The sequence below is a fragment of the Zootoca vivipara genome, chromosome 1 (genome assembly GCF_963506605.1).
Source record: "Zootoca vivipara chromosome 1, rZooViv1.1, whole genome shotgun sequence".
NCBI lineage: Eukaryota > Metazoa > Chordata > Lepidosauria > Squamata > Lacertidae > Zootoca > Zootoca vivipara.
Genome location: NC_083276.1, coordinates 26341869 through 26368377, shown reverse-complemented (window position 1 = coordinate 26368377; position 26509 = coordinate 26341869). Strand labels below are relative to the sequence as shown.

The 26509-nt window shown below is 42.3% G+C and overlaps 1 protein-coding gene across 1 annotated transcript in view; it reads right to left on the bottom strand.

Moving 5' to 3' along the window:
* Positions 1-25678, bottom strand: part of SEL1L (SEL1L adaptor subunit of SYVN1 ubiquitin ligase) — a 36952-nt gene extending 11274 nt beyond the window's left edge. Inside the window, exons 1-15 of the mRNA XM_035107784.2 lie at positions 25501-25678; positions 18252-18289; positions 17241-17466; positions 13241-13408; positions 12280-12385; positions 11036-11198; positions 9351-9404; positions 9196-9255; positions 8113-8194; positions 7070-7224; positions 5223-5279; positions 3700-3768; positions 3284-3361; positions 2187-2249; positions 1267-1354 (exon numbers count right to left, since the gene is read on the bottom strand). Of these exons, the coding sequence (XP_034963675.1) occupies positions 1267-1354; positions 2187-2249; positions 3284-3361; positions 3700-3768; positions 5223-5279; positions 7070-7224; positions 8113-8194; positions 9196-9255; positions 9351-9404; positions 11036-11198; positions 12280-12385; positions 13241-13408; positions 17241-17466; positions 18252-18289; positions 25501-25603 (1510 nt within the window). The 5' untranslated portion in view covers positions 25604-25678. The remainder of the gene's footprint in view (positions 1-1266; positions 1355-2186; positions 2250-3283; positions 3362-3699; positions 3769-5222; positions 5280-7069; positions 7225-8112; positions 8195-9195; positions 9256-9350; positions 9405-11035; positions 11199-12279; positions 12386-13240; positions 13409-17240; positions 17467-18251; positions 18290-25500) is intronic.
* Between the last annotated feature and the right edge of the window lie 831 nt (positions 25679-26509).

Sequence of the window (26509 nt, the reverse complement as noted above, 5' to 3'; positions counted from 1 at the left end):
TGGGTATTAAAAGTAGTGAGTTTCTTACAAGGATTGTACTGATTACTGTATACTGCTGCAAATGTTTGTCTTGCCATCTGCCATGGATGCTTTAGTTGAGATCCCTTCCTACTCTACTATTCTATGATTCTTTGTAGAAGTTTTATCTCGCCTTTCACTTAATTAACCAAGGTGGACAATTCAACACACAGTCCAATCTAAAAAACATTTCACGCCAGAGTTCTATCAAGTTCAACAAGGCCTACTTCTTGATAAGCAGGTCTGCAATCTTTAAAATAAGCAACACACATACACTGCCTCCAGTCTTTATTCAAAGTGTGATAGGATTCCCAATTTGCAAAAAACAAAACAAAACAAAAACCTTGAATAAACCCATAACAAGAACGTGAGCCCTGGCGAATTAGACCAATTAGACCCTAGGCAAATTAGTCACAGTGGCCACAGATACCTACAGGAAGCACACAAGCAAAACATGAGTGCGATAAGACTATCCCTGCTCAGGATTCCCAGCAACTGGTATTCCAAGGCATACTGCCTCTGGCACTGAAGACCGTACACAGCCATCATTTTATGCATTTGTGTATTGTACGCATTTATAAAACTATTTCTATACTGCCATAACACAAAATGTCAAGGCTTTGTACATCCCTAAAATAAGGGTTGCCATATTTCACAAAGTGAAAATCCAGACAATCAGTGGCTCAACAAAAAATGTTGAACTTAAAATTGTTGAGCTTTTTTCTGCCCCCCCCTTCCCCCATGGTGATCTTCTTAAGTTTTGAATTTGTCCAAATGCTTATTAAAGCCATTCAAGGTGGTGGCCATCACTACATTGCCTGGTAACAAATTCCAGCGTTTTACATGCTGAGTGCAGCAGTATTTCTTTCTCTGTCTCTCCACCCACCCCCAGTCCTACTCAATAACATAATATTTACTTTCCTAGTGTTCACAGAAAAGAGAAAGTACTCAAGTCTGTTCTTTGAAATGGCTTCAACAAGAAGGATATCTGTTCAAATGACCAAATACAATACAAATACAATCTGATGCCACCAGGGAGGGTACTTATTACGTACATTGTATGTCTACTGCTTTTGGCCTATGCCTCATGAAGTATATGAAAAATTACATAGCAAGTATTTTTTACTCTTAAAAACCCAACCAATTACTGCACTATTATTTTTTGAGTGCAACTGCCACCTCTTGGTCACCAACTAGTACTGCAGTCCCCAAGCTGTAGATACTGAACATAGGCTTAAAGTCACTCACTGTAATACATGGAGCCCAGCTGAAGCTGCCCATCTACCCATCCCTGTTCTGCTGCCTTCTGGAAATACTTCAAGGCTAGCTCATAATTCTGCAAGAAGACAAAGACAATCATAATCAGACAAATACAAAGATAATCAGGATTGTTGAAGTTCTACTTCACTTTGAAAGTTTCACCAGACACTTTTACAACTATTACTGCATTATATTATTATTACAGTTAATTTATTAATTGCCGTCTAAGCCAGCATCTCAAGGCGATTTCCACACAATATAATTAAAACAGTTAAAAACGCAACAACAAATACATTCAAAACAAGACTAAAACCCTAACAAGTGGAAACTTGTGGTAAAGACCCATTTGTCCAGCGTGGAAAGTCGGTCAGAACAAAAAAATTCTGGAAAGTGTGGATAATGGGCAATTGATATATCACGGCAGACAGATATTGATACTAGAAGGGGAAAGCTATATTGAACTTGAGACCAGGCAACCTCAAGTTACCCTACGTGGGCTTCCTGTCTACTCTCAACTCCAGCAGGATCTCCCTTTCCTTGTGATTAAATGGGATTCCTTGTGATTTATGGGACAGCCCTCTCTCTCCTTGGTTCCCAACACATCCCCAACTAGGACCTTCTGTCATCTAGCACTGTCACACAGAACAGTCCAACCCCACTCCTCCAATGCCCTAGTGTAATTAATGACTACGTGTAACTGAAATACATGTTTTTCCCCTGTTTACCTCCGCCTTTCCTCCTCTTCACCCCCTGGGTCAAATTATGGTCTCCAAGCCCTGCACTCTTGCACCCTAAAGCACCACACAGAGCGATAGCACTATATAAATACAAAAGGCTTTAATTTTACAAGGCAACGGCTCTTTCCTAGAAGATTAGCACTGCCACATTAAAGTGCCAGGCAGACTTACCACTGGAACACCTCTTCCGTACAGATAAGCCATCCCTAGGCCACTCTGCCCTACTGGATTGCCCTAAAAAATGAAAGGGAATAAATTGGAATGCAATTACAAGTTTGAATCTAGAACTTCACCATGTATTTCTAACATTCACAAGAATAAAAGAACACATGTTTTTAGGCCTTCAGAAAAGCACCACAATGGCAAGTTCAAGCCTATCGTATGTACTCTGTAAAATTATTGATTCCACCGAAAGCTAGGACAAATTTGATGTCAGACACTTGATACCTTCAGGCAGTGATGAAGGTATAATTCTTGGGCTGAAGGCATGTGAAAAGGAATGAACTGTTTTATCAAAGTGCTGATTTTGACCTTCAAAGTTCCAACTGGTTTGAGAACTTATTATCTGAAGGACTGCCTACACCTGTACAAACCTATGCAGGCATTAAGATCTAAGTTCATGTACCTGCAGTTAAGCTGGGGCACGAGAAACAGAACCTTTTCTGTGATGACAGACAGAATTATGCAACTCCCTCTTTACAGAGCTGCCCATTTTTAAATGGGCCTTAAAAACTCTTCTTTTTTCAGACCACTCTTAAATAAGGCCCTTGCCACCATCTATTTTATACGGCAGGCATGGCTTAACTTGGCCCTCCAGCTGTTTTGGGACTACAGTTCCCATCATCCCTGACCACTGGTCCTGTTGGTGTTCTATTTGTTTTAAACCAGGCATGTCAAACCTGCGGCCCTCCAGATGTTTTGGACTACAATTCCCATCTTCCCCAACCACTGGTCCTGCTAGCTGGGGATCATGGGAGTTGTAGGCCAAAACATCTGGAGGGCCGCAGGTTTGACATGCCTGTTTTAAACTGCTCTCTGTCTTAGGTTATTGATTATATGACTGCCACTATCCATTTTGTATTGTCTTTCTTTTTCTGTAAACTGCCTCTGACAACGTCCAAAAATGATTTTATAAATAATTCTGAAGACAGTTTGGGGGCATATGTACCGTCAGCACATGGCGTCATGCGCCTTATTGACTAGGACCTCAAACACTGTACTTTTATGACAACTATGAAAATTAAAATGCCCATTTAGTAGAAGCATACCATATCAGCAGCTTTCTTGAAGTACTGAAGAGCCGTCTCATTGCTTTGAGGTACAATATCACTTCCTTCTGAATACATCTGGAAGAACAAAATGTAACTGAAGATTATTTAGTAAAAGAGACATGGGCGGAGAGACTCTTTCATGCATAATGAAACTTTAGTACACTTTAATGTAACTTCCGCTCTAACTAAAGCAGAAACATTGCTGCCCAACTAACTAAAGTCCTAAAACACTTAAAGGAATAACTTTTTGGGGTGGGGGAGATGTAACATAGGAGTAGCCCTGCTGAATTAGACCAAAGGCCCATCTTAAGCACCCAGGTTCCCTTTTAGATTATTATTATTTTTTACAGCAGTTAGCCAGTTGATTTCAGTGACAACCCAGAATAACTTCCCAAACGTACTGTGTGTCTTACCTTTCCCAAAAATGCCATAGCATGGGAGTTACCAGCAGTAGCTGCTTGATTGAAGTATTCAAAAGCTCGCTAGAGAATGGAATGAGAGAAAACATCCATAACTATTGCTATATAATTCCAGAACTCAGTTAAATGTGCTCTTTGCTGTGTTGTTTGACCTGGCAATCTTGAAAACTTGGCAGTAATAACAACCAGCTTCACTGCTTACTCAGCCAAGTGAGCAAGTTAACTGAATTCATAAACTGTTTACATAATGTCCTGAATCAATTTACAAGAATAAAACATGATGATACGGTAAAGAATACATAAACCTAACTGGGGTAAAAGTACCCAATTATTGGTGCTGCCCAAGTGCTCAGGAAAATGAAAACAGTTTTTCCTGGTGCCATAATGATGGAAGAATTGGAGCCAGGCAGGCCTCCCTTGGGAAAGCATTACAAAAGTAGGAAAAGCTACTACAAAAATCGCCTATTCTCTCAAGAGAAAAACATCTACCAGACTTTTAGAAGACATCTGAAGGCAGCCCTGTTTAGGGAAGCTTTTAATGTTTAACAGACCATTGTATTTTAATATTTTGTTGGAAGCCGCCCCGAGTGGCTGGGGAATAAATAAAAAATTGTTGTTGTTGTTGTCACTTTCCAGAACATCTTTGGGGGTTGTGCTCAGAGAAGGACCTCCAATGATGATATCAGGGTCAGGGCAAGTTTATATGGGGAAAGGTGGTTCAGAGCCTGAAAACCACAACTTTTAATTGAGGCTGAAAACAAAGTGGCAGTCAATGAAGTTAGGCCAGAAACCAGTGTTACATGTTCAAACCTTCTTGTCCCAGTCAGCATGCAACCTGCAGCATTCTGCACTAGCTGTAAGTTCCAAATTATCTTTCAAGGCAGTGTCACATTTAATGCAATATAGCAGTTTAACCTGGATGTTTCCAGAACAGAAACAACCCAAGCCAGGCTTTGGTTCAGATACACAACTAGATTCTCATTTCAGACAGATGTATGATCTTATATATGAAACAGCTTAAGAATACAAGAGATACACTTTGTGCATTAACTGGAATCTTGCTCCTTGCGTGCTCACTTTCCTAACTTCAAGATTACTATAAAATACCGAAATTCTTTAGTGCTTATTATCAAACCGTCATAACACAGCAACAGAACAGAAAGCTGCTGTGCTGTACATATAGTATTCCAGTTTCAGCCCAGTTTATATGCACCCAGTTACTTTTTATATGAACCGCCCTGAGACCTCAAGGTATAGGGCGGTATATAAATTCAATCAATCAATCAATAATAATACTATTACAAAGCAATTAATGTGCAACTAAAATTGATTGATTGTTAACTGATTACTAATGGTGCCGCAATAAAACTGCCAGCACATTGGCTAAGCTAAGCAGGGACCAGTATAGTTTAAAATTGGGTGGGGGACCGCACTGCAGGACGTTGGACTAGATGACCCTTCCAACTAAGACTCTATGAACCATTCGCTGCATTTCCAAAACAGCAAATGAACCATACCTGATGATTTTGTTCTACACCTCTTCCACCATGCAGATGCAACTGCCCAAGTCCAACCTAGAACATTAATTGAAAACTTGTCATGTATATTGTAGAATGAGCAAAACATATTGCAATAAGGGAAAGGAAATACTTTTAGGAGGTGACTGTCCTGCTTCATTAAACACAATAACCTGATGCCAGCAAGCAGCAATAAATTACTGATACATTAAAATAGGGGTGGGCCACCTTTCTGTTGAGGGACATGTTTGCTCTGGGGTAATCTGTCAGGGACCAAGTCTCAGCAATGGATGGGGCCCTGAGTCAAAAGGAGGCAGACCGTCACATTCTCTCCCTCTCTCCCTCCCCAGCAAGCTCATCAGAACTCTGAACTGATCACTTGCAGAGACCCTTTGAAATTAGGCTGAGGGCCATGTGTGGTCCTAGGGCTGCGGACTGACTGTTGTAGAGCAGAGATGGGCAAACACACACTTAAGATGAAGCAGTTTTGTCTAGATATGACATTTATGTTTGAACACACCTACCGTATGACTTGAAAACTTATGTGTTTTAGAAAAAAAGGATTCTAATGCTGGTTGCAAGTTGGATGTCTGCAGGTTATGAGTGTAGTATTATGTCTGGTTGTTTTTCAGATACAAAGTTGTTCAGTTAATGCTGTGTCACGATGTACCTGACAAAAATTCGGTCAATTGTGAATTTCACAGTGAACTCTGGACAACAAGAACCTCTTGGATGGGCAGTTCCTGCTTAAGAAACATCCCTCAAGAAAAGGCCACTGAACGTGCTGAAGACAGACAAATCTGTCAAACTGTGAAGTGTGCTGCACAGAGCACAGGTGTGCTGCTGAATGGATGCATTCATGATTAATTAAATTTGACTGTCACTCACATTTTGAAAAAGTGAAGGAGACCACAAGAGTCTCTGTTCCACTACCTTTAGAGGTCATGCATTCCTCCCTAAAGCTCCCATGTGCTCACAATGCCACAGCCAAACTGTTTGGTTCATGGCTAGGGAACCCATGATCCTCCCAGTGTTGCTGGACTACAGCTCCCATCATCTGTGACCACTGCCCACGCTTGCTGGGGCTGATTGGAGTTGGAGTCCAACAATCTGTGGAGGAGGATCACAGACTCGTATCCCCAGCTTAGTTGCTATGATGCACTCTTTCTCACCTACCCCACCTACCTGCAAACGGTTTTAAAAAATATGAAATAAAACTTTAACATTGTTGGTGAAAAAGAGTATTTAAAGATATTAAAAAACAACGATTAAAATCGACAGCAGCTGAAAAGAAATAAAACACATGTATTTTCCGTATGTCTGGACAGGCATTTTAAGCAGGCACCACAAAGAATATAGCGAAGGCATCTGTCTGATGTCAATAAGCAGGGAGTTCCAAAGTGCTGCCAATGTAATAAAAGAACAATTTCTTATAATGCAGAACAAATATTGTGTGGAACCTGTAATGCTGCCAGTTCTGCAGATCAAAGAGGTTGAGTGGGCACATATGGGGCAAGACAACCCCCAAGAAAACTGGTTCCAAGCCATTAAGGCATCTATATACCAATAGTAACACCATGAACTTGGCCCATCATCAAACAGGCAGTCAGTGCAGTCCTTCGAGCAAGGAGGTTATATGAGGAGAGGGTCTCATTCATGTCAGCAACTGTGCCAAGTGCAGCTTCCAGATTAAGAACAAGGGAAGCTCCACATAGAGCACTTGGCAGTGATCTTATCATGAAGTCACTGACATTGACGTGTGGCCTATAGCTTTCTAGCTCTTTACTTATATGTTGTTGTTATACCATTCTCCAAGAACAACCATTTCCCATTCTATCTAACCATACCTGCGCTTGAACGTCTCCTTTTTCAGCTAGGAATTGGTAATATTGTATTAAATCTTCCTCTAGCATCCCACTTGCCATTCCTGGATTTTCTACTTCATCTGGAAGACGAATTCTCTGCACCACTGTGCCTCCTGTTAGAGAGATGTCACTAGCCACTAGAGAGAGAACAAGAACCCTGGTTAGCAGTTACTCAAATACAATTGCTCAAAAGAAACAGAGAGGAGCCATTCCAGTCAGATTCAGGACTGTTCAGCACTGCACACAGTAGCACACTTGCCACCAAGTGCAGAATCAAATGGCTGGCTGCAACTTCCTCTCTGTGTGTTCTAATAAGTGTACCTCAGCGGCACACATTTGCACATTTTTATGCACAAACTTAACACCCCTTGCGCATACACCTTAAAAAACCAAATGTGTGCACTTGCCTTCAAAAATATACAAAAGCATTATAAGAGGACGAGGAGTTACTGAGCATGGGTTGCAAGAGATTAAACAGAAAACTGTAACAGAACCATACCTTGTGTGTTAGAAATAGGCAATAAATCTGAAATGAAACCTAAATCAGTATGATATTGTTGACAGTAAAGACTGAATCTCTTAAAACTAGATTGAGCTACAAAAAGTATTCTATGCTTTTGCCACAGTGCAGATTCAACCGAAAAATCAGAGCCGGCACACTCATGAGGCAGGGTGAAGTAGCCACCTCAGGCAGTGGAAACGCAAGAGGCAGCATCTTGCCTGGTCCATCACTTCTGCTGGCAGTGGTGGGGCAGGCAAAGCAGAGAGGAGCAGCACATTTCAGTTTCACCTCAGATGGAGAAGCAGAATGGGCCGGTCCTGCTAAAAATGCATAATGGCTGTTGTACCAACCTTACTTTATGTTAAGAGGCTAATCTTATTTCTGTTCAAGGCACACTAAAGAACAGAAAAAGATAGCCATACTTTCACATACTGACATCTACCTTGACAAGCACACAGTTCAGAGTGGACATTTTAATTAATGGGAAATATACAGGTAGACGTCTAAACAAACATACACATACCATGATTGGCTACTAGACGGTAATGTGTGAGAGCAGATTCACAACTTTGAAGGACTCCTATCCCAGCCCAGTACCGGTAGCCCTAGAAAGAAGCCACTTTTGTTATTCCAACTTATTATTAAGAAGACCAAAAAAAAAAACATCACAATTTGGGAATAGTACACAAATAAAATAAAAATGGACCTTGCTGTTTTACAACTGAATTTATTTCAAGCAGATGGTGACAGAGAGAAAAGGTGAAAGACAATCATATTCAATGTCCTAGGTTCAGATTTTGTTTTCATGAAAAACTATGAACACAGTTATAATTCTGGCACTTTTGAACATGGAAGGCTTTCTTAAAAGGCATCCACACAGTGGTTTTCCTTTATAAGAGTTTGCAGCTATGGCTTATGAGAACCGACTGAAAACCAATTTTTTGTGTGTGTCTTTCTGGTCCTACATATGTGACCAAAATCTACCACGTGCAAGAATGTCTCATTTAAAAAAAAAACGTGAGGAAAGTTAACACATTTGTGTAGACAACTGGGTACAAAAGGCTGCCTGTGTTGCAAGTGGTCTCACACACACCCTTCTGAGTACTACCCCTCCCCACCCTCTCACTATTATATATTAAGGGTCTGGTGACTTCTGTTTCGGTGTATCTGAAGAAGTGTGCATGCACACGAGAGCTCATACCAATGACAAACTTAGTTGGTTTCTAAGGTGCTACTGGAAGGATTTTTTTTTGTTTAAACATGGAAATGTTGCACTTAAAAACAGACCAAGCCATAAAAATAAAATGAATGCTTCAGAACAGAACACCTTGTACTTTTAGATATTGGAATAGGCTTTCCTTTTGGTAATAGTCATACCTCGGTTTAAGTATGCCTCGGTTTGAGTACTTTCAGTTTAAGTACTCCGCGAATCCGTCTGGAACGGATTAATCCACTTTCCATTACTTTCAGTGGGAAAGTTCGCTTCAGGTTAAGTACGCTTCTGGTTAAGTACAGACTTCCGGAACCAGTCGTGTACTTAAACCGAGGTACCACTGTATGATACACTGCAGGTTTTACTTGTGTGTTAGATGACAAATGGACTTACCAGAATCATATGCGCTATCAAATTTCCTCCAAGGGCACCAAAAGTGTAAAAAACTAGTGCCTACAGAAAAAAAGCAGAGGCTGGTTAATTACACTATTTTTACTGGCATATTCATCAGGATAAAAATTGGGGAAACATCAGTAAAATTGCCATACCTTTGCTTGGCTGGAATTAACACCAAGGCCAGAGGCATAGAGAAATCCAAGGGCCTGAAATGGAAGAACACAGTTCACAAGTGGCAATTTCAGGACTGGTTTAACTACCATTACAACCTGCTTTACAAGGTTTCTGGGCTTATACCGGTATATTTATTGTTAATACAAAGTATGTAGATAGCAGGATTATATCCATGCAATATACCTGACCTTTCAGGTGCAATGCAAGGGTTGCTTATCTGGCTTGAGTGAGTCACGAGGTTTTTTATTTCTTATTTAATCTTTAAGGTGTTGCAAGAAACTTACACAACTACTCTTTCGGAAATTATGGATTTTTGCAACAGTACGTAGCTTTGTAAGTAAAAGGATTTGACATATTGTCCATATAACATGTTTATGTTAGTGTCAGCAAACTAGGCATTTCACAACAGTAACCAGGCAGAACATTTTCAGCACAGGAAAGGAACACCTGAATCTTAAATTTGAAAGCAACATTGTATGGTACACAGGCTAAAAGTTTATTATGGAGATTACTACCCTTAGAGTTGGTTTGTTTGTAAGCCAATCTAAAAATAGGCTTGCAGCGAGAAGAGGAGGAAAACTTCACAAAATGCAACCTTTATGTTCCTCGATGGGCTAACCCCGCTGCCCCGCCAACCCCAACAGAAAAGCTACACACAGGATTTTATTTTGGCTCCAACTCTGTGAAGATTAGGTGGATAGTAAAAGGTGTGCTAAGGGACCCAGGTGGCGCTGTGGGTTAAACCACAGAGTCTAGGGCTTGCTGATCAGAAGGTCAGCGGTTCGAATCCCTGCAATGGGGTGAGCTCCCATTGCTCGGTCCCAGCTCCTGCCCACCTAGCAGTTTGAAAGCACATCAAAGTGCAAGTAGATAAATAGGTACCGCTCCGGCGGGAAGGTAAACAGCATTTTCGTGCGCTGCTCTGGTTCGCCAGAAGCAGCTTTGTCATGCTGGCCACATGACCTGGAAGCTGTCTGCGGACAAACGCCGGCTCCCTCGGCCTATAGAGCGAGATGAGCGCCGCAACCCCAGAGTTGGACACGACTGGACCTGATGGTCAGGGGCACCTTTACCTTTAAAAGGTGTGCTATGCTTGTTGAGAGATTAAAACGGAATGGAAAGTCAGGTTTTATTAATCTCAGTAATAAATATGCCGTTAAGGAAAAAGAATAATTTAGACAAGTAATTCTGCATCACTTGAACAACCTCATTTTTCCTTTCTGAAGAGGAAAAAAACCTAGCTAAAGTCCATGAAGATCTTTAGATATGGTATGAACATGATGCAGATGTAGTGCTTACTGAAACCACCTGTCCTGCTTGGCTGACCCTGAGAACTGCTGCCATACCTCTCAGAGCAACTGAGCACGATCTATGTGGATAGCTGATCATGTGCATGAGCAAACTATTTTAGGTAACACCAGACGAGCAGGTGAACTTTACATCAGCCATAGGTGCCCTGGAGGTATATGAGGCCTTATAACACAGAAACAGTGACAGCAAAACAGGTTGATCATTCCTTTTGGCAGGTTGCATACAAGGAGGGCTGCCAACAAGAAGAGGAAATGCACACCCCTTAGAACAAACCACTCAACGCTAGTCATATACAATTTTACAAACGTTCATACACTGCTTAACAAAGAAGGACACTTTAAGGTATACATACTGTTTGCCCCTTAGGAGACCCTTCTTCAGTCAGTTTCTCAAAGAGTTCTTTAGCTGACCGAACGTTTTGCTTCAAGTAGTCCCCAAACAACATGGCATAAGACACTTTTTCCATTGCTTTTGTATGATTCATGTCAGCTGCTCTCATAAGATACTGATATGCTCTTAAAGAAAAAGAAGTAAGTAAGTAAGTAAGTATCATCTGCAAAGTGATGACACCCAACTCCAACTCCAAATCCACAGCCACCCAGCACCAGTGATTTCATGTTGATAGTAAACAGCATGGGGACAAGACAGAATTTTGCAGAATCCTGTAAGGGCACAAAGTTGAACAGGAACCATCTGCTATGCAAGATAGAGGTAGGCATAAAATGGTGCTCCTCTCCCAACACAGTAAGATACCCCTAGAGCAGAACTTTTCATGCTGGTGGCACACTTTTTGGATACGCATCATTTTGCAACACAGCAATTCAGTTTTATTGGAAAACTGGAGGTTAAACTAACCCCTTTCCAGCCCCGGGAGGAGTGTGGGGAGTGTCCACATGACACACCTACACAATGCAGCCAACACACTAATGTGTTGTGACACACAGTTTGGAATACCATAGTGGAAGGTACTGAGAGCTATGGAGAGGTTCAGCAGAACCAGCAGAGAAACACACCCTTTGTCCAGTTCATAGCACAGACCACCCACCATTGCAACAAAAGAAGTTTCAGTAACAAAACCAGGCCAAAACCTACAAAGGAAAGGATCCAAATAACCAGTATCATACAACAAATGTTCTTTGCTTCTTTCCTAGATAGCCAGAACCCAAGTAGTTTTGGGGTATGGAGGCAGTTCCTTCGTTCTAGCATGGAAGACCTACACATGGAAGCTCCCAGTTGAGACCGTAAACAACTATATCGAAGGCATGTCTGGTGAGAATGTGGAAAGAAGCCGTCTCAGCAGCTGTGCCCAGGTTATGGATCCTTCTTGGGGTTCTTTGCCACCTATCCAAGATCACAGTTACTCATATACTTGGATGAGACAAGTTAAACTTACTACAACAGTTCTTTAAAATTTCACATGCTCCCCATAAGTGCAACAGTTCTATGAAGTTGGATTTGAAACCACTGTATTCCTCTTTATGTACTACTTGCAACTGAAAACAAAATTTTAGCAGTATAAAATAAAGTTGGCCAGTCACATTTATAAATTTAAAAACTAGCCTAATTCTCTTTCTCTCTCACACACATGTAACTCACTCTTTCTTCTGGGCCTTTTTACTGCTTTCATTAAGGATTTTCATTCCAGTCTGGTAAACATCCTCTGCCTCTTGCATTTGTCTTCTCCTATTAGATTCTTCTTCAGCTTTTTTTTTAAAGAAAAGTATAAAAAAGAATAATTAATACTTTAGCCACCAAGACACTGCTCACACTGTTCTCAGGGCAGCTATCTGGGCAGTTACAGAACACCACAACCTATATATTTCACACTGGGTTCCTGTGCTTTGTATTTCTGTCTTGCAGAAGCAAAAAGGGGAAAGACTCAGAAGGAAACAAAGTTAACCATGAACTGAAAATAGACGTAAGTATACCTAGCACAGAGTTTGGTGGTCATGTTAAAAAGAGTGACAAGCATCTTCTTGAACTCTGGAAAGAAAATCGTATCCTTCTCTTGAAAAAAAGAAATCACACTTACTTCTACTTTTTTCATTTAACTGTTATGTGAAGATATATTTACTGCTTCATGGTGACGAGAGCAACTTTTATTCTCCCAGCAAGGTTAATTTACAGTTCCTTAACACCAAACTACATGCTGCTGTCAGTTCCAAGTTTTGTCCCCACAGCTTTTTCTTAAGTAAAAAGCACCCTTCTCCAGCTACTTTCCCACCAGTGTGGGGAAAACAGTGGGAAAGCAGCTAGATCAAGGGAAATTTACAAAGCAAAAAAGGCAACAGTGACCTCATCTTGTTTGCAAGTACACTTGGGTACACTGGAGGTTCCCAAAATAATCTGGATAATCTCCTGTTAGAGCTATCTAAGCCACTGGCTACCACCAGACCTTGGAGGAGCCAAATCCACTTATTTTTTTGTCTGTCCCAAATAACTTCAGCAGATCCTATTGTTATAAGAACAGGCATTCAATTTCTGTCTCAGCACTATTCATTGACTTAATCTCATGCAGCTCAATAATAGAATCTCTTAGGATAGCTGCCATACTTACTTTCACAGAAGCCCCACTTTTGATCAGACTTGTAGTCATAGGTTGTTGCACACCAGAGTCTACCGTCCTCCCTTCCATCTGCAGTACATTCCGAGTATTCCTTCTCCAGAAAAAGAAAGGGGAAGTAGCATGGCTCACCATCTGCAGTTCCTCCAATGGCTGTCAAAACTAAAAACGGCAACAGCAACAACAACCCAACATATCTTGCATTATTAACATATCTTGAAGGAAGGAGCTCAACTGCTGCTAAGAGTTTGTTTTTACCCAGCTTTTTAGTTAAAATACAAGATGTGGCATCTTTTGGTATTTTCCTTTCAAAATGTAGAAATTGTCTATAAGATTGCAACCTAAATCAAAGTACAGTGGTACCTCGGTTTAAGTACACAATTGGTTCCGGAAGTCTGTACTTAACCTGAAGGGAACTTTCCCATTGAAAGTAATGGAAAGTGGATTAATCCGTTCCAGACGGGTCTGCGGAGTACAGTGGTACCTCGACTTACGAAGGCAATCCATTCCATAGAGCTCTTTAAAGTCAAATCCTTCGGTTGTAGAAGCATCCATTTTGCACATGCGTGAAGTGCGATTTTGCACTTCTGCGTGTGCACAGAATGCATGCGCGGCAAAAAGACTTCCGGGTTTGCCGACTTCGTAAGTCGAGGCATTTGGATGTCGAGGTACCACTGTACTTAAACTGAAAGTACTCAAACCGAAGCGTACTTAAACCGAGGTATGACTGTATCAATTTTCAGTATGGCAATCTTATCCCAACTTCCCTGGGAATAAGCCCCACTGAATTCAATAGGAGTATACATAGTTAGGATTAGTTAGAAGCTCTGGAAATTACAATAATCCAGGAAATCACACACGAGACTGGTAGTTCACTAATTAGTAATTATCGCCTGGCAGCAAAAGGACCACATGTGTGCAACGTTGTTTACAACATGTCTCATTGCTGTTGCATAGCGATTCAGACACATTAGGCAGCTCTGAACACTCTCACATACAGTGTACATATTTCCTGTTATTAATTATCTAGCTGAAAAGCAATTTGACATTCAGAAGAATTCAATAACCAGGAGAAACAAAGCACTGTAAAGTGAAACTCTCACTGACACACCTATTATTTAAGGCTATGGCTTGATTAAGCTGATTGTAGAGGAAACCTCTCTCACATCTACTTGAATTCAACAGGTCTTTCTGTGCTAAATACATAGGGGAAGGCCTGCCAAACCTTTGGGGCCAGGGTGGTGGCAGAAATGGTTACCACATTTAAGGAGCAGAAGTGGAGGTAGGACCAGGAAAAGGTGCAGCCATGCCATCTGCTCATCAAACCGGAAAGTTACCACTGTGCTTGTTTAAAGAGAGAAGCTCCCTGCACCTCTCCTCTGAGATGGGGGCTGTCCAATCCTAGCATCCAATGAAATCTGGGCATGTGGAACCTCTACTTGTGCAACTTTCTCTTCTCCTCCCACCCTATAGTATGCCCCCAAACTACTGCTCCAGAGGACTGGGGGACCCTCTGGAGCAGATGGGGGGTAGCGGGGAAGGGAGAATGTCCTGTTGCATCTGCTGGTGTGACAATGGATATTGTCAAAGTTTCTTAACAGAAGGAGAAACAGCTTTGGATTTGTGCAGCTTTAGGTTTCTGTGAGTCGTTTTCAGATGTAATGCTAGTATGAAAGTTACGTAAAGTCAGTGATTATAGCTGACGTGGCATTAGGAGAGAAGTGAAAATCAGGCTACACGTCCTGTGTTTATCATGCATGAAGCACATGTATTCTCAAGAGTGTTATAATTAGATATCTAAAAAGGTTTCATTACACTTTAGTGACTACTGCTTTGCTTGCACTTAAAAGTTTCAAAGGAACATGCAGTTTCAACCTCTGGGAGATTTCCAGGTTCAATATGCTTTATTAACATTCTTTGCACTGAGTAGCTGACAGTAATGGACAAAAACTGTCAGCCACTTGCCAGTTAAAGTACAATGGTGACTCATGTGTATACTAGTACTATTACTATTACTAGTACCACCACCACCAGGGAGTGGGTCACGCTGTGGTCTAAACCACTGAACCTCTTGGGCTTGCTGTTCGGAAGGTCGGTGGTTCGAATCCGCGCGATGGGGTTGCTCTGTCCCAGCTTCTGCCAACCTAGCAGTTCAAAAGCACACCAGTGCAAAGTGCAAGTAGATAAATCGGTACCACTATGGCAGGAAGGTAAACACCGTTTCTGTGCACTCTGGCACTCGTCACGGTGTTCCATTGCGCCAGAAGCGGTTCAGTCATGCTGGCCACATGACCCAGAAAGCTGTCTGTGGATGCCGGTTCCCTCAGCCTGAAGCGAGATGAGCACCACACCCCAGTCACCTTTGACTGGACTTAACCATACAGGGGTCCTTTACCTTTTTTACTACTATTACTGCTACTTATTATCAACAACAACAACATATATGAATCAATTTACAGACACTGTAGAGCAGGGGTCAGCAAACTTTTTCAGCAGGGGGCTGGTCCACTGTCCCTCAGACCTTGTGGGGTGGGGGCAGACTATATTTTGAAAATAACCCAGAGATGCTTTTTAAATAAAAGGACACATTCTACCAGACAGGCCCCACAAATAACCCAGAGATGCATTCTACTCATGTAAAATCATGCTGATTCCTGGACCGTCTGCGGATTTAGAAGGCGATTGGGCCACATCTGGCCCCCGGGCCTTAGTTTGGGAACCCCTGCTGTAGGCTGTGTTTCGTTTTGAAATGTGTTAACTATGATAAAACAGCAATGTTGACTGTTCTTTGGAAATAAACAGATTTTTGCATATCTTTAAACTTAAACCTCTCCAATGCCCTTCTAGATCAATGTTCTAGAGGTGGGAAATCTCTGAGTTTTATACACATTCGCTTGCCTTGTACTCAGTTCCATGTTTAAGACCATAACAGTGCAATCTTATATCTTCAGCTGGCTTTATTCTCATATAAAGAGATTGCAACCAAAGAGGCTCTGCAGACTCACAAGCCACTTGCCACAAGCCTTCCCCTTATTAAAGCTAGAACTGGTGCAAAGCAGCCCTAGGATTGAGCTATGAAAAGCAGACTTATTCCTTAAGTAGGCTCAATCAACATTTTGTACAAAGTTAACAAGTCTTACTTTTCCTCACCATGAACTAACAAGCTGAAAAACAGCCTTCCATTCCTACCCCTAAAGTTCAAATCATCATATATGCCAACTGGTCTTTAAACATTTGAATATTCTCTTTTTGCCAGTTTTGTTTAGATCAAATTCCCATGGGAGGCTGTGGACTCTCCTTCCTTGGAGTTTGTTAAGGAGGGAGAGTTGTTGAGCTTTTTATGCCCAGACACTGCTGCTGACTGCAGCATTCTGGATAGGTCTGGGAAATTCTGGACATATGGCAACCCTGGATCTTTAGTTAAGATTCGTGCACAGAGGGATGGACTTGATTACCCATCCAAGCCTATGATTCTAAACCAACCGATTCTGTAGCCCTGTAGTGAATGCAAGGAATGAAAGGGGGTTGACTACACAGCTAAACAAAGCAGTACGACTTTAAACCTGTATCAAAAGGGAATATTAGCAATTATGATGCCACAGTTCCATTCCCTTACTTATTCTAGCTTTATGTTCTATAATGAATAGAAACAAACTTCGAAGAGAAGAATGGGATCTTCTACCACTGAAACCGATGCAACCCAATGAATAGTACTTGTCACTATTAATGGACTGAACAAACTACATCAAGCCAGTGAAAAGCTGAGACCACAAGTCACTATTTCCTACTGTTCTTGAGGAGATTTACCAGTTTAATCTTAATTTTCTTTAATTCAACTTGTGAAAAGTTATAAAACTTCAATTACACAGCTCAGGCAAAAGAGTATTCTTGCAGGGAAACACAAGCCCAAAACTTATTTTTTTTATTTAGTCATTAATTCACTTTATATCTTGCGCAGGGCAACCCCAAAAAACTTACAACCAACCAAGGTTACCTGCTTTTTGTGTTTCTACCTCTTCCAAATCCTTATTTAATAGGGATGACAGTTCTAGAGGATTTAGTTCCTCCAAAGTTCTTTCCTTTTCCTCCTCTTGGCTTCTGAAACTCTCTCCATCTTCAATGTGAGACTCGGGTTCATCAGAGTCAATGAAGATCTGACCTGCTACCACATGGGTTCCAGTTGAATGGTCTTTCACCTGTTCCTCAGAAGGCAAGGTTGTCTAGGGAATGAGCAGCAGGGAGAATTAAGTTGATAAAAGCTTCTGATCACCTCTCATATGCAGAAGATTTTTGATAAATGCAAACAAAGCTGGGGGTTTTCATATTTAGCTATACAATAAATGCATGCGAAGAGTCAAAGGATTTGGGCATCTTCTTCTTTTCAATATGTGCCCTGTTCACTCACTCAGACTTACTTTCAGAATCTAGTGTATTGATTTAAAATGTAAACCTGTTCTCTACTCACAGCAGCTCATCTATTTCCTACTACACTATCCTACCCCAGCCCCAAATTTTCTTTGGGTGAGATCAGATTATGACCATTTTCTTTTGCAAAAGGACTTTGGTTTCTCCTCTCCACCCTCAAACCACTGCACATCCTCCTCCCCAGATCTGCTCTGGAGGGTATCCCAACCTGCTAGAGCAGGGACATCTGGAGGGTTTTGGAAGACAGAATGAAGAAGACTCTTTGCACTACTGGATGTCTATTTATGCAATGCTGGATCGTGCCCACCATTTAAAAAAAGAATCCAAGTTGAAATTACTGTTTCTGCTCCATGTCAAGGAGTAATTATAATTATAGTCTAAGGTACTTGTGTGTATGTGTGTGTATGTATGTATGTATGTATGTATGTATGTATGTATGTATATTTATTGCTCCTTTTACATTCCACATAAGAATTGTCACCAGACAGGTTAAGTACATGCTCTTAAGAGCTTGTTGGTAAGTGGAAAATTCATACTGGTTTTCAACAGCAAGAATCACACACGGAGATTCTGTGCTCACCTTTGATTCAAAGGGCTCCTCTTGAGTTCCTTCTTCATCTGCAAAATTAAATAGTACTTTAAGAGAAGTTAGATGGAACGAAGGCAACTAAATTTGATTGAACAGAACAGGAATCCCCTGGAAAGTATCAGCCACATAAAGCCTCTGTTTAAATTTGTAACTTTTTACAATATCAAAAACAAAATATCTGAACAAATCATGCTCTCATCAAAAGCGTGGCAGAACACTTATTCTCCCATCCCAAATGTCACTCCACAGCTTAAGTTGCAATGTATAAAATATATTCTAGAAATAATACACTGTATTAGAGACAAGCTCTTAATTTTATAGCTCTACTGATCATAGAAGTGGTGGCGCTGAGGGTTAAACCACAGAGCCTAGGGCTTGCTGATCAAAAGGTCGGCGGTTCGAATCCCCACGACAGGGTAAGCTCCCGTTGCTCAGTCCCAGCTCCTGTCAACCCAGCAGTTTGAAAGCTCATCAAAGTGCAAGTAGATAAATACGGTAGTTAGCGCTACAGCGGGAAGGTAAACGGCGTTTCCGTGTGCTGCTCTGGTTCGCCAGAAGCGGCTTTGTCATGCTGGCCACATGACCTGGAAGCTGTACGCCAACTCCCTTGGCCAATAAAGCGAGATGAACACCGCAACCCCAGAGTCGGTCACGCCTGGACCTAATGGTCAGGGGTGCCTTTACCTTTAATCATAGAACAGCCAAAAAATAGCATTTCATATAAGAGCTCACAAAAAGGACACTGATAACATAAGATGAGCTTTCTGAATCAGGCTGGTAGCCCATCTAGTCTAGCATCCTGTTCTTACAGTGAACAACCAAATGCTCTGTGCTGTGTAAAGAAATACTTTTTTTTTATCTTACGTCATCTGTTCTCATAAAGCTTGCAGGTTAGCAGTGAGGACTTGGTCTTACTAATAAAAGTTAAATCTGCTGCTTTACTTAATGCCAAGCCAGTCATTTTGAGTCTTCATGGAAGAGATGTAGAAACAGCTCGGGGTGGGGGTGATCATACCACATTATTAGAAGTCACCTAGTAGCAGAAACTGCAAATCCTAAGCAGATACTATTTCATCAAAAAATTTAATGAGTAGTTCTGCTTGCACTGGAAAAAACCCTGCTTGAGAACTGCAATGACGATACAAGGTCTATTTTTCTTTGAAAATTCATTTGCTTTACAACTATAAAACTCAAATGATTATGTGTTAAAATTCCACATATAAGCAGACTAATATTAAGAAGACATATAAAGAGCAAAAATATCAGGTTACAAATAATTTTAAATGGAACCCACTGAACCACCAGAACTGGTAAGTGTATTTTCATGTGTATCTTTTAAGAGTGAAGCAAGCAGTGTTTCATTCTCATTGCATCATGTTAACATCTCTCTGAAGGAACAAGCTCTATATTAAGTTGTAGACAAACAACTTATTTGCTGATTGTTAGCAAATAGATGCTCTTTCCAAAGCAAGTAGAAAAACAGGTCAAGTTTGTTTAGATTTTTTTTTTAGTATTTACCATATTTTTCCATGTATAAAACACCGCCTACTTTCAGGGACCCCAAATTTAGAAAATGGGCATATGTACTATCCATGTATAAGATGCCCCCAGATTTTTAACCTTATTTTAAAGTAAAAAAACCCCCTAGTCTTATACATGGAAAAGTACGGTATTACATTTCCCCCTTTAAGTTCAACAGTTGATTGATATGTGAAACAAAAATTGGCGGAGAAGGGCTCATTGACTCTGTTACTGTTCCCAGCATTAAACTCCTAGAAAACAGATTGACGTTTTATCTGCCCAACAAAAAAAAGTAAATTTCTTTTAAAATAATGTGAGGGAGCCTATAATTATGAATACTGATATACGGCTATTTGGAAGTTTACTCTGCTCATATTTATTTTGACTTTTCATTATATGTTTTGGAAAGTGGTTTGTCCATCTATGGGTTCAGGTGCTTCTTGAGCCTCTGAAGGTACCAATGCCCAATTTGGTGTGACTGCGCAATCTGGTGTGATGAGTCCAAACTGGCATTTGAGACGACTCTGAAGAGACTGTCACCCAATTTGGCACAATAGTTCCTGAAATGTAGAAGTGATCTATATTTGGTTACCATCATATGACATTTTGAATCCAGATGGTGGGCCAAAACTTTCAAAGCGGAGAAGTGTCTGTTCTGCATTCTGGATAGCAGTATGATGTAACGTGCTCATTCCCATCAGTGTTCTTACACTTGCAATTACCTGTAATGTCTTCCTAGTTTTTGTTTGAAAATAATATTAAAAACACCACCACCTGCAAATGCTATAATCATATTTGGCACGAAAGTAACAGGAGGACTGTGCACTGGATTCGGCCAAAGCCCACACTGAATCAGGCTGATCTGGGCTTTGACCAAATTGAGTCAAGATAACCCCAGGTCAAGTTACCTCAAGCAATCTGGGACTGGGAGGGAAGGAGAGTCAGCCAGCATCTGCAAAGGGCAGCCCAGGGCAAGAGGACTTTCAAGGAGCTCTGACTGAATGTGCCTGTTCCCAGCAGGGGAAACACACACACAGGGTCAAATCGAACTGAATTGAACCCTTCACTCAATAGCTGCTGAGATTTGCAGGAAGAGAAAACCTAACCCCAGAATCAGGAGAGGAGAAGAGCTGGCTCCTGTCCCTGTGCTGTGCCAGTGCCAAAGGACAGTCACCACTCTGGCCTCCAGGGTGATGGTGACATCTGATGTTAGTGTCAACTGAGGGGTGAGTGAGTTGGTCCAGCTTCAGTGGTTGCTTCCCATAATGCAGCAGCAACAACTGTTGGGCAAGTGGCAGTCATAGAGTGGGAGAAGGTGGCACTTGTGGCTGTGGAAACAGCTGGGGCCTGAACCACACTGAGCAGGACATGTTGGGGGCAACAATGTGGGAGTGGGAAATCCCAGAATGGGTATGCCAAGCAGGCCTCGTGTAGAAGCCGATCATGGGCAGCAGCACTGCAGGAATTGCACACCAAGGGTGCAGTCCTGGTAGCTGTAGGGGTCTGCTTTGCTGGGATCCTTTTTGCATGGAATGTGTTTATGTAGCATTCAGAAGCCCTGAATCAATCTGCTCTCTGTAGTGTGGTCAGGAGTAGGGTGAAAAGAGATGTTCCCCAGGCTAGGATGGGAGCCTGGGTTTGGGGTGTGTGTGTTTGTCTCTGTTGGAGAGTTCTTTAGGGTGTGGGGAAGAGGTGGAGACATCTTGAAATGTATGTTGCTGTAAAAAAAACAAAAACAAAAACAAATAAAAAAACCTGGAACAAAGTCAAAATAGCTAAGGTCTCTGATTCCTTATTTCCAGGAAGTGCCATAAACTTTTTCAAGGTTGAAGAGAAAGAAACTAGATGTTCTTGTCTCTGAAAGGCTTTATGAGCAGACTTCCTGCTGGATCAAATACCATCCTGGATACAGTGGGACCTCGACTTACGAACAACTCAACAACCAAATTTTCCGACTTACGAATGGGGCAAATGGCCGCGTGCTTACGATTTTTTCGACATCCGAACTGAAACCGCGGCGGTATTAGATAGGGTTTTTTCGACTTATGAATTTTTCCGTTTCCAATGCATTCCTATGGGAAACTGCGTTTCCAGTGGTGCTTTTCGACTTACGATTTTTTTGACCAATGAAGGTGCCTTCGGAACGGATTAAATTCGTAAGTCGAGGCACCATTGTATGTGTCAGCATGTTATTATGGTATTCAAGGAAGCCTATGAAAAATTGACCATACACACACTCTGGAAAATCTAGAGCCAATTCCAGATTTCAGTCTTGTCTTTAGAATTTTGCCAAATGGTCTTTTTAAATATAGTACTTTGAGTGAAACCCAATTAAGTCAAGTAGACTGACTGAAATAAATGAACTTGAACTTAAGTCCATAGATTTCAAATGGATGACTCTGAATACAATTTAGTAGGCTATCACACTGTGTGTTTAACTTAAAGGTAAAGGGTAAAGGGACCCCTGACCATTAGGTCCAGTCGTGACCAACTCTGGGGTTGCGGTGCTTATCTCACATTATTGGCCGAGGGAGCTGGCATACAGCTTTCAGGTCATGTGGCCAGCATGACAAAGCCGCTTCTGGCGAACCAGAGTAGCACACAGAAATGCCGTTTACCTTCCCGCTGTAGCGGTACCTATTTATCTACTTGCACTTTGACGTGCTTTTGAACTGCTAGGTTGGCAGGAGCTGGGACCGAGCAACGGGAGCTCATCCTGTCGCGGGGATTCGAACCACTGACCTTCTGATTGGCAAACCCTAGGCTCTGTGGTTTAACCCACAGTGCCACCCGTTTAATGGGTGCAAGGACTGTAACGTAAATCTACATTCATTCATAAAAATGTGGTATTTTGTGGGAAAAGGTTTGCATAAAAAACCTTATTCCAAAGTTAATTACTGTATGCCAACCAAAACTTCACAAGTATTAAAATGCTTGTGCCAGAAGACAGGAGGATGACACATTACATGTTAATGGGATTATCCAATGACGTCATTGCGTCTGCAGAACCACTTCCATTCATGTCATGGGACTTCTCCACCCACCATACACCAACTGTGGCCATCTTCACTCTCACAAATCTGTTCTGGAGATTCCCTCAACCCTTCAGAGTAGATTGGGGAATGGAGGGGGGAAGAGGGAAGGGAAGTTCCATTGCATGAGCAGACGTTATTGCTGGATAACTGTCCTTTTTAGTGTCTTGGTCATAGTAAAGGATAAAAAGAGAACCCTGAAACACACTTCCTGCATAAAACAACTAGCCACATTGATTGATTCCTTTCTTTTGCTTCACAGAACTGATTATTCTAAAAAAATACTTATGGGAAAAGTCCAGATGGCTAGTTAAAACAGCTAATCATATCTTTGATTGAGATAAGTTGCCAAGTGGCACAGAAAGTTGCTCACAGTACTAGTAATTTGAACTTCCACATCAAGTTGTTTAACAGGATGGGAAAAGAAAACGACCAATGAATCTTTAGGGTGAGATAAAACTATAAAATTGAGCTAACGTGCATATGAAAGAGGGATTAGTAAGTGTTCTGGTTTTAGCTACATACATGCAGTGGGGGTGTTGTTTTGCTTTAAAATGTAAAATACATTCAAAGGTACACTATGCATTCAAAATAACCAGTTACTTGCAACTACTGCCCATGGGTTAGTTATTCAATATGCAGACACTCTCCAACCCCTTTATCTTTCCTCACCTACATGCCCATCCAGACATTATCTCTGTACAAAGATCTGCATTAACTGCCAATCTGAAATTCAAAGGGTTACTTTTCATATATAAAATTCATAATAGCATGGGACCATCTACTTTAGGATTGCCTTACCCCATAAATGCTCACTTAGATCTGACACAAAGTGTTATTCTGTACTTGTAAGGAATCACTTTCATTGTGCAACACTTATACTCTGGAACTCACTGTACACTGACATTAGGCAGATGCATGCATCTGCTGTGCCTACTAAAACTTTTTTGTTTTGGCGAGACTATTCAGATATGTAACACTAACGTGTATTTTAATACATCATTTAATACATTTTAACTACTGATTTTATTTATAGTTTGATTTTTGTTGGATTGTTTTAAACTTTTTTTATTAGTAACTTTAATACATATTTTATTTTAGGTAAACCATCGAGAGGTTTTTACAATTATGTGATATACAAATTCCATTAAATAAATGAATAAAGCTGTGCCCCACTGACCAGTGTTATGAATCTCTGAGTGGCACCTGTTATGAGTATCCAATTCATTCGGGCTCTTTGCTACACCACCAGAAAGCAAATTCACTGCCTCATGGAAGCTCAACCAAAGGAACAATTGAACCAGAGATGCATGCGAAGTAATCAACGGGAAGCCAAAATTCACCTACATAAGTATGCGGGAGTAAAATCCGATGTCTTTTCTCACGGTCCAAGTAAGGCAGCTTAGTGGCTTACCTGCATTGCTGCCAAGTTACCCCTTTTTTTCAGGGAAATTCCCTTATGCTGAATAGGCTTCCTCGTGAGAAAAGGAAAAACTTGGCAGCTATGCTTACCTGCTACGTGAAATCCCCTACATTCCAATAGAGTTTCTAGGGTCTTCTCTCTTTTCTGCCCAAGCCATAGACACAAACCTTATTTAAACAGAATATGGGCTACAAGGAAATCCTTGCCCATATACACAGTCCATGTGTGCACTTTGTCAAGTTTAAATGCACTTGTCTCCCTGCCACTCACCACCAATCTATTAGCATAGAACGTTAACATCTGTTAGGGAGTGGGCAACGGCAGGAGGGCTCTGTTACTTCGGGTAAGTGGCAATAGTACATAAGTGGCAGGTGTTATGCATGGGAATTAGAAGAAAACACCTTCAGTCAACTCATGAAATGTCAAATGTGCTACTATGCTGCACAACATAAACCCACCTCAGTCAGCATGAGTGTGTGTATATGGGTGCGGGGAAGAGAAGAAAGGCAGCAATACTTCAATTTAAAAGTACCGGTAATTTAGCCTTGCCAAGGAGACAGAAGAAAAGCATCACTGGGCTAGCCATGGCCTCAAAGGTTGCATCTCTTGGTGCAACCAAATTACAACAGTCCCATTTTATTTACACATCTAAAGTATCTTTGCCCCACTCGCTAGCCCGAATCAGCTCACAGAGCTCAATTAACAAGACCGCCCCTTCCCTAGGGCTTACAATCTAACGCAAAACAAAAAAGGGGATGGGAGGGAGGCGGCGGCGGCAGCAGCAGCAGCAGCGCACTAGTTTTTAGTTCCATGGCTACCTATGGCAGGGGAGGTGCAAGCAAGCCAGAAGCTGCACGCGGCAGCAGCAGCAGCTCCTTCTCTGGGCAATGGATGAGAAGCCCCGGGTGGTCTCCCCAAACTATTGCTCTCCAAATTCATCGGGAAGCACAATGCCATGTGCCCTACGGAGCATGACATATGGCGAAGGTGACATGCACGTGAAGCCTAATTTGACAAGCCACCGGAAAGGCACCGCACAAGCAATTTCAATGAGGGTGATGCTAACCCTGCAAGACAGGTGTGTGTGTGTGTGAGAGAGACGCGGGGGGGTTCCCCTCCTAAAGCCCCCCTCCCTTGGCCTCCCTCTCAGCCCCTCTGTGGTGAAGGCCGCCCTCCCGCCCTCTCCCAACCGCCTGTCACCCCCTTCCCCTCCCAAAACTCGGCCCCAGGAAGGCGAGGCCCCGCCAGTAGCGCCATTACTGACCAGCAGCGGCAAGGCCTGGAGCTGATAACAACAACAACGCTAACGCCGCCGTGGCCCACAGAAGCAGCGGCAGCAGCGCCGTGACCCGCCTGGCCGGCTCCATCCCTGTCTCCGAGGGTACCTTCCCCCGCCGCGAGAAGAGACACCAACGCCGCTGCGCCGTGAGGGGAGCCCCGGCTCCCGCCCCGCCCCGCCCACTCGAGCAACCACGCGGCCAGCCAATCGCGCGCCACCGCCTCAGCAAGCCGCCCGCGCCAGCCCGGCGCCTAGTGGCCAGCCGCCGGCGTCGAAGAGCGCTGCGTTCCCATTGGCCGAGCCGTTCCTCGACATGGCCTGTCGGAATTGGACGAAAAGCCGCCGATGCCGACGCTCACGTCACTGCCTGCCCGCCCGGCCAATCGGGTGCGGAGGAGGAAGCCGCAAAGTTCTGCTCCCAAAGAGATACATATATATATTGTACGGAAAGCATATTGCTTCCGGTTTCCTATTGAAGTTCGTAGATCTCCCCCCCCCCGGCCCCACCCCACCCATGGGAGCCCGGCTAAATTAATGGAAAGCAGTGAGCCATGAAATAAACTTGTGCTGAAGAGCACTGCATCTACAGGGAGCCTCTCTTGTTTTCATACGGGTGCCTGCACTGGTGTCCTTCCACCACTTCTGCCCCTTACATGGAGGATCCGACTAAGAGCAATCTTGAACCGGAAGTATATCTATCAAGGACATTGAGACTATAGCCCTTTGATCTCTTGGAGACCTTGCTTAACACAGGCAGGGCAAGAACTACAATAGCCAGAAGGCATTGTGCGAAGGCGCGCTAGTGGATCGAACGCGTCCATCCAGGATACCCTTCCAAAAGGCCACGTTAAGGAAACTACATTACCCACAATGCCTGTAAATAATTAGAGAAACTAAGCTATAGAGACACAAAAGTTTAGAGTAAAGCTCCGTCGCCAGTAGAGATAAATAAGTGGAGTGACACACCCAGTGTCTGAAGCTGCTTTCTCTGAAA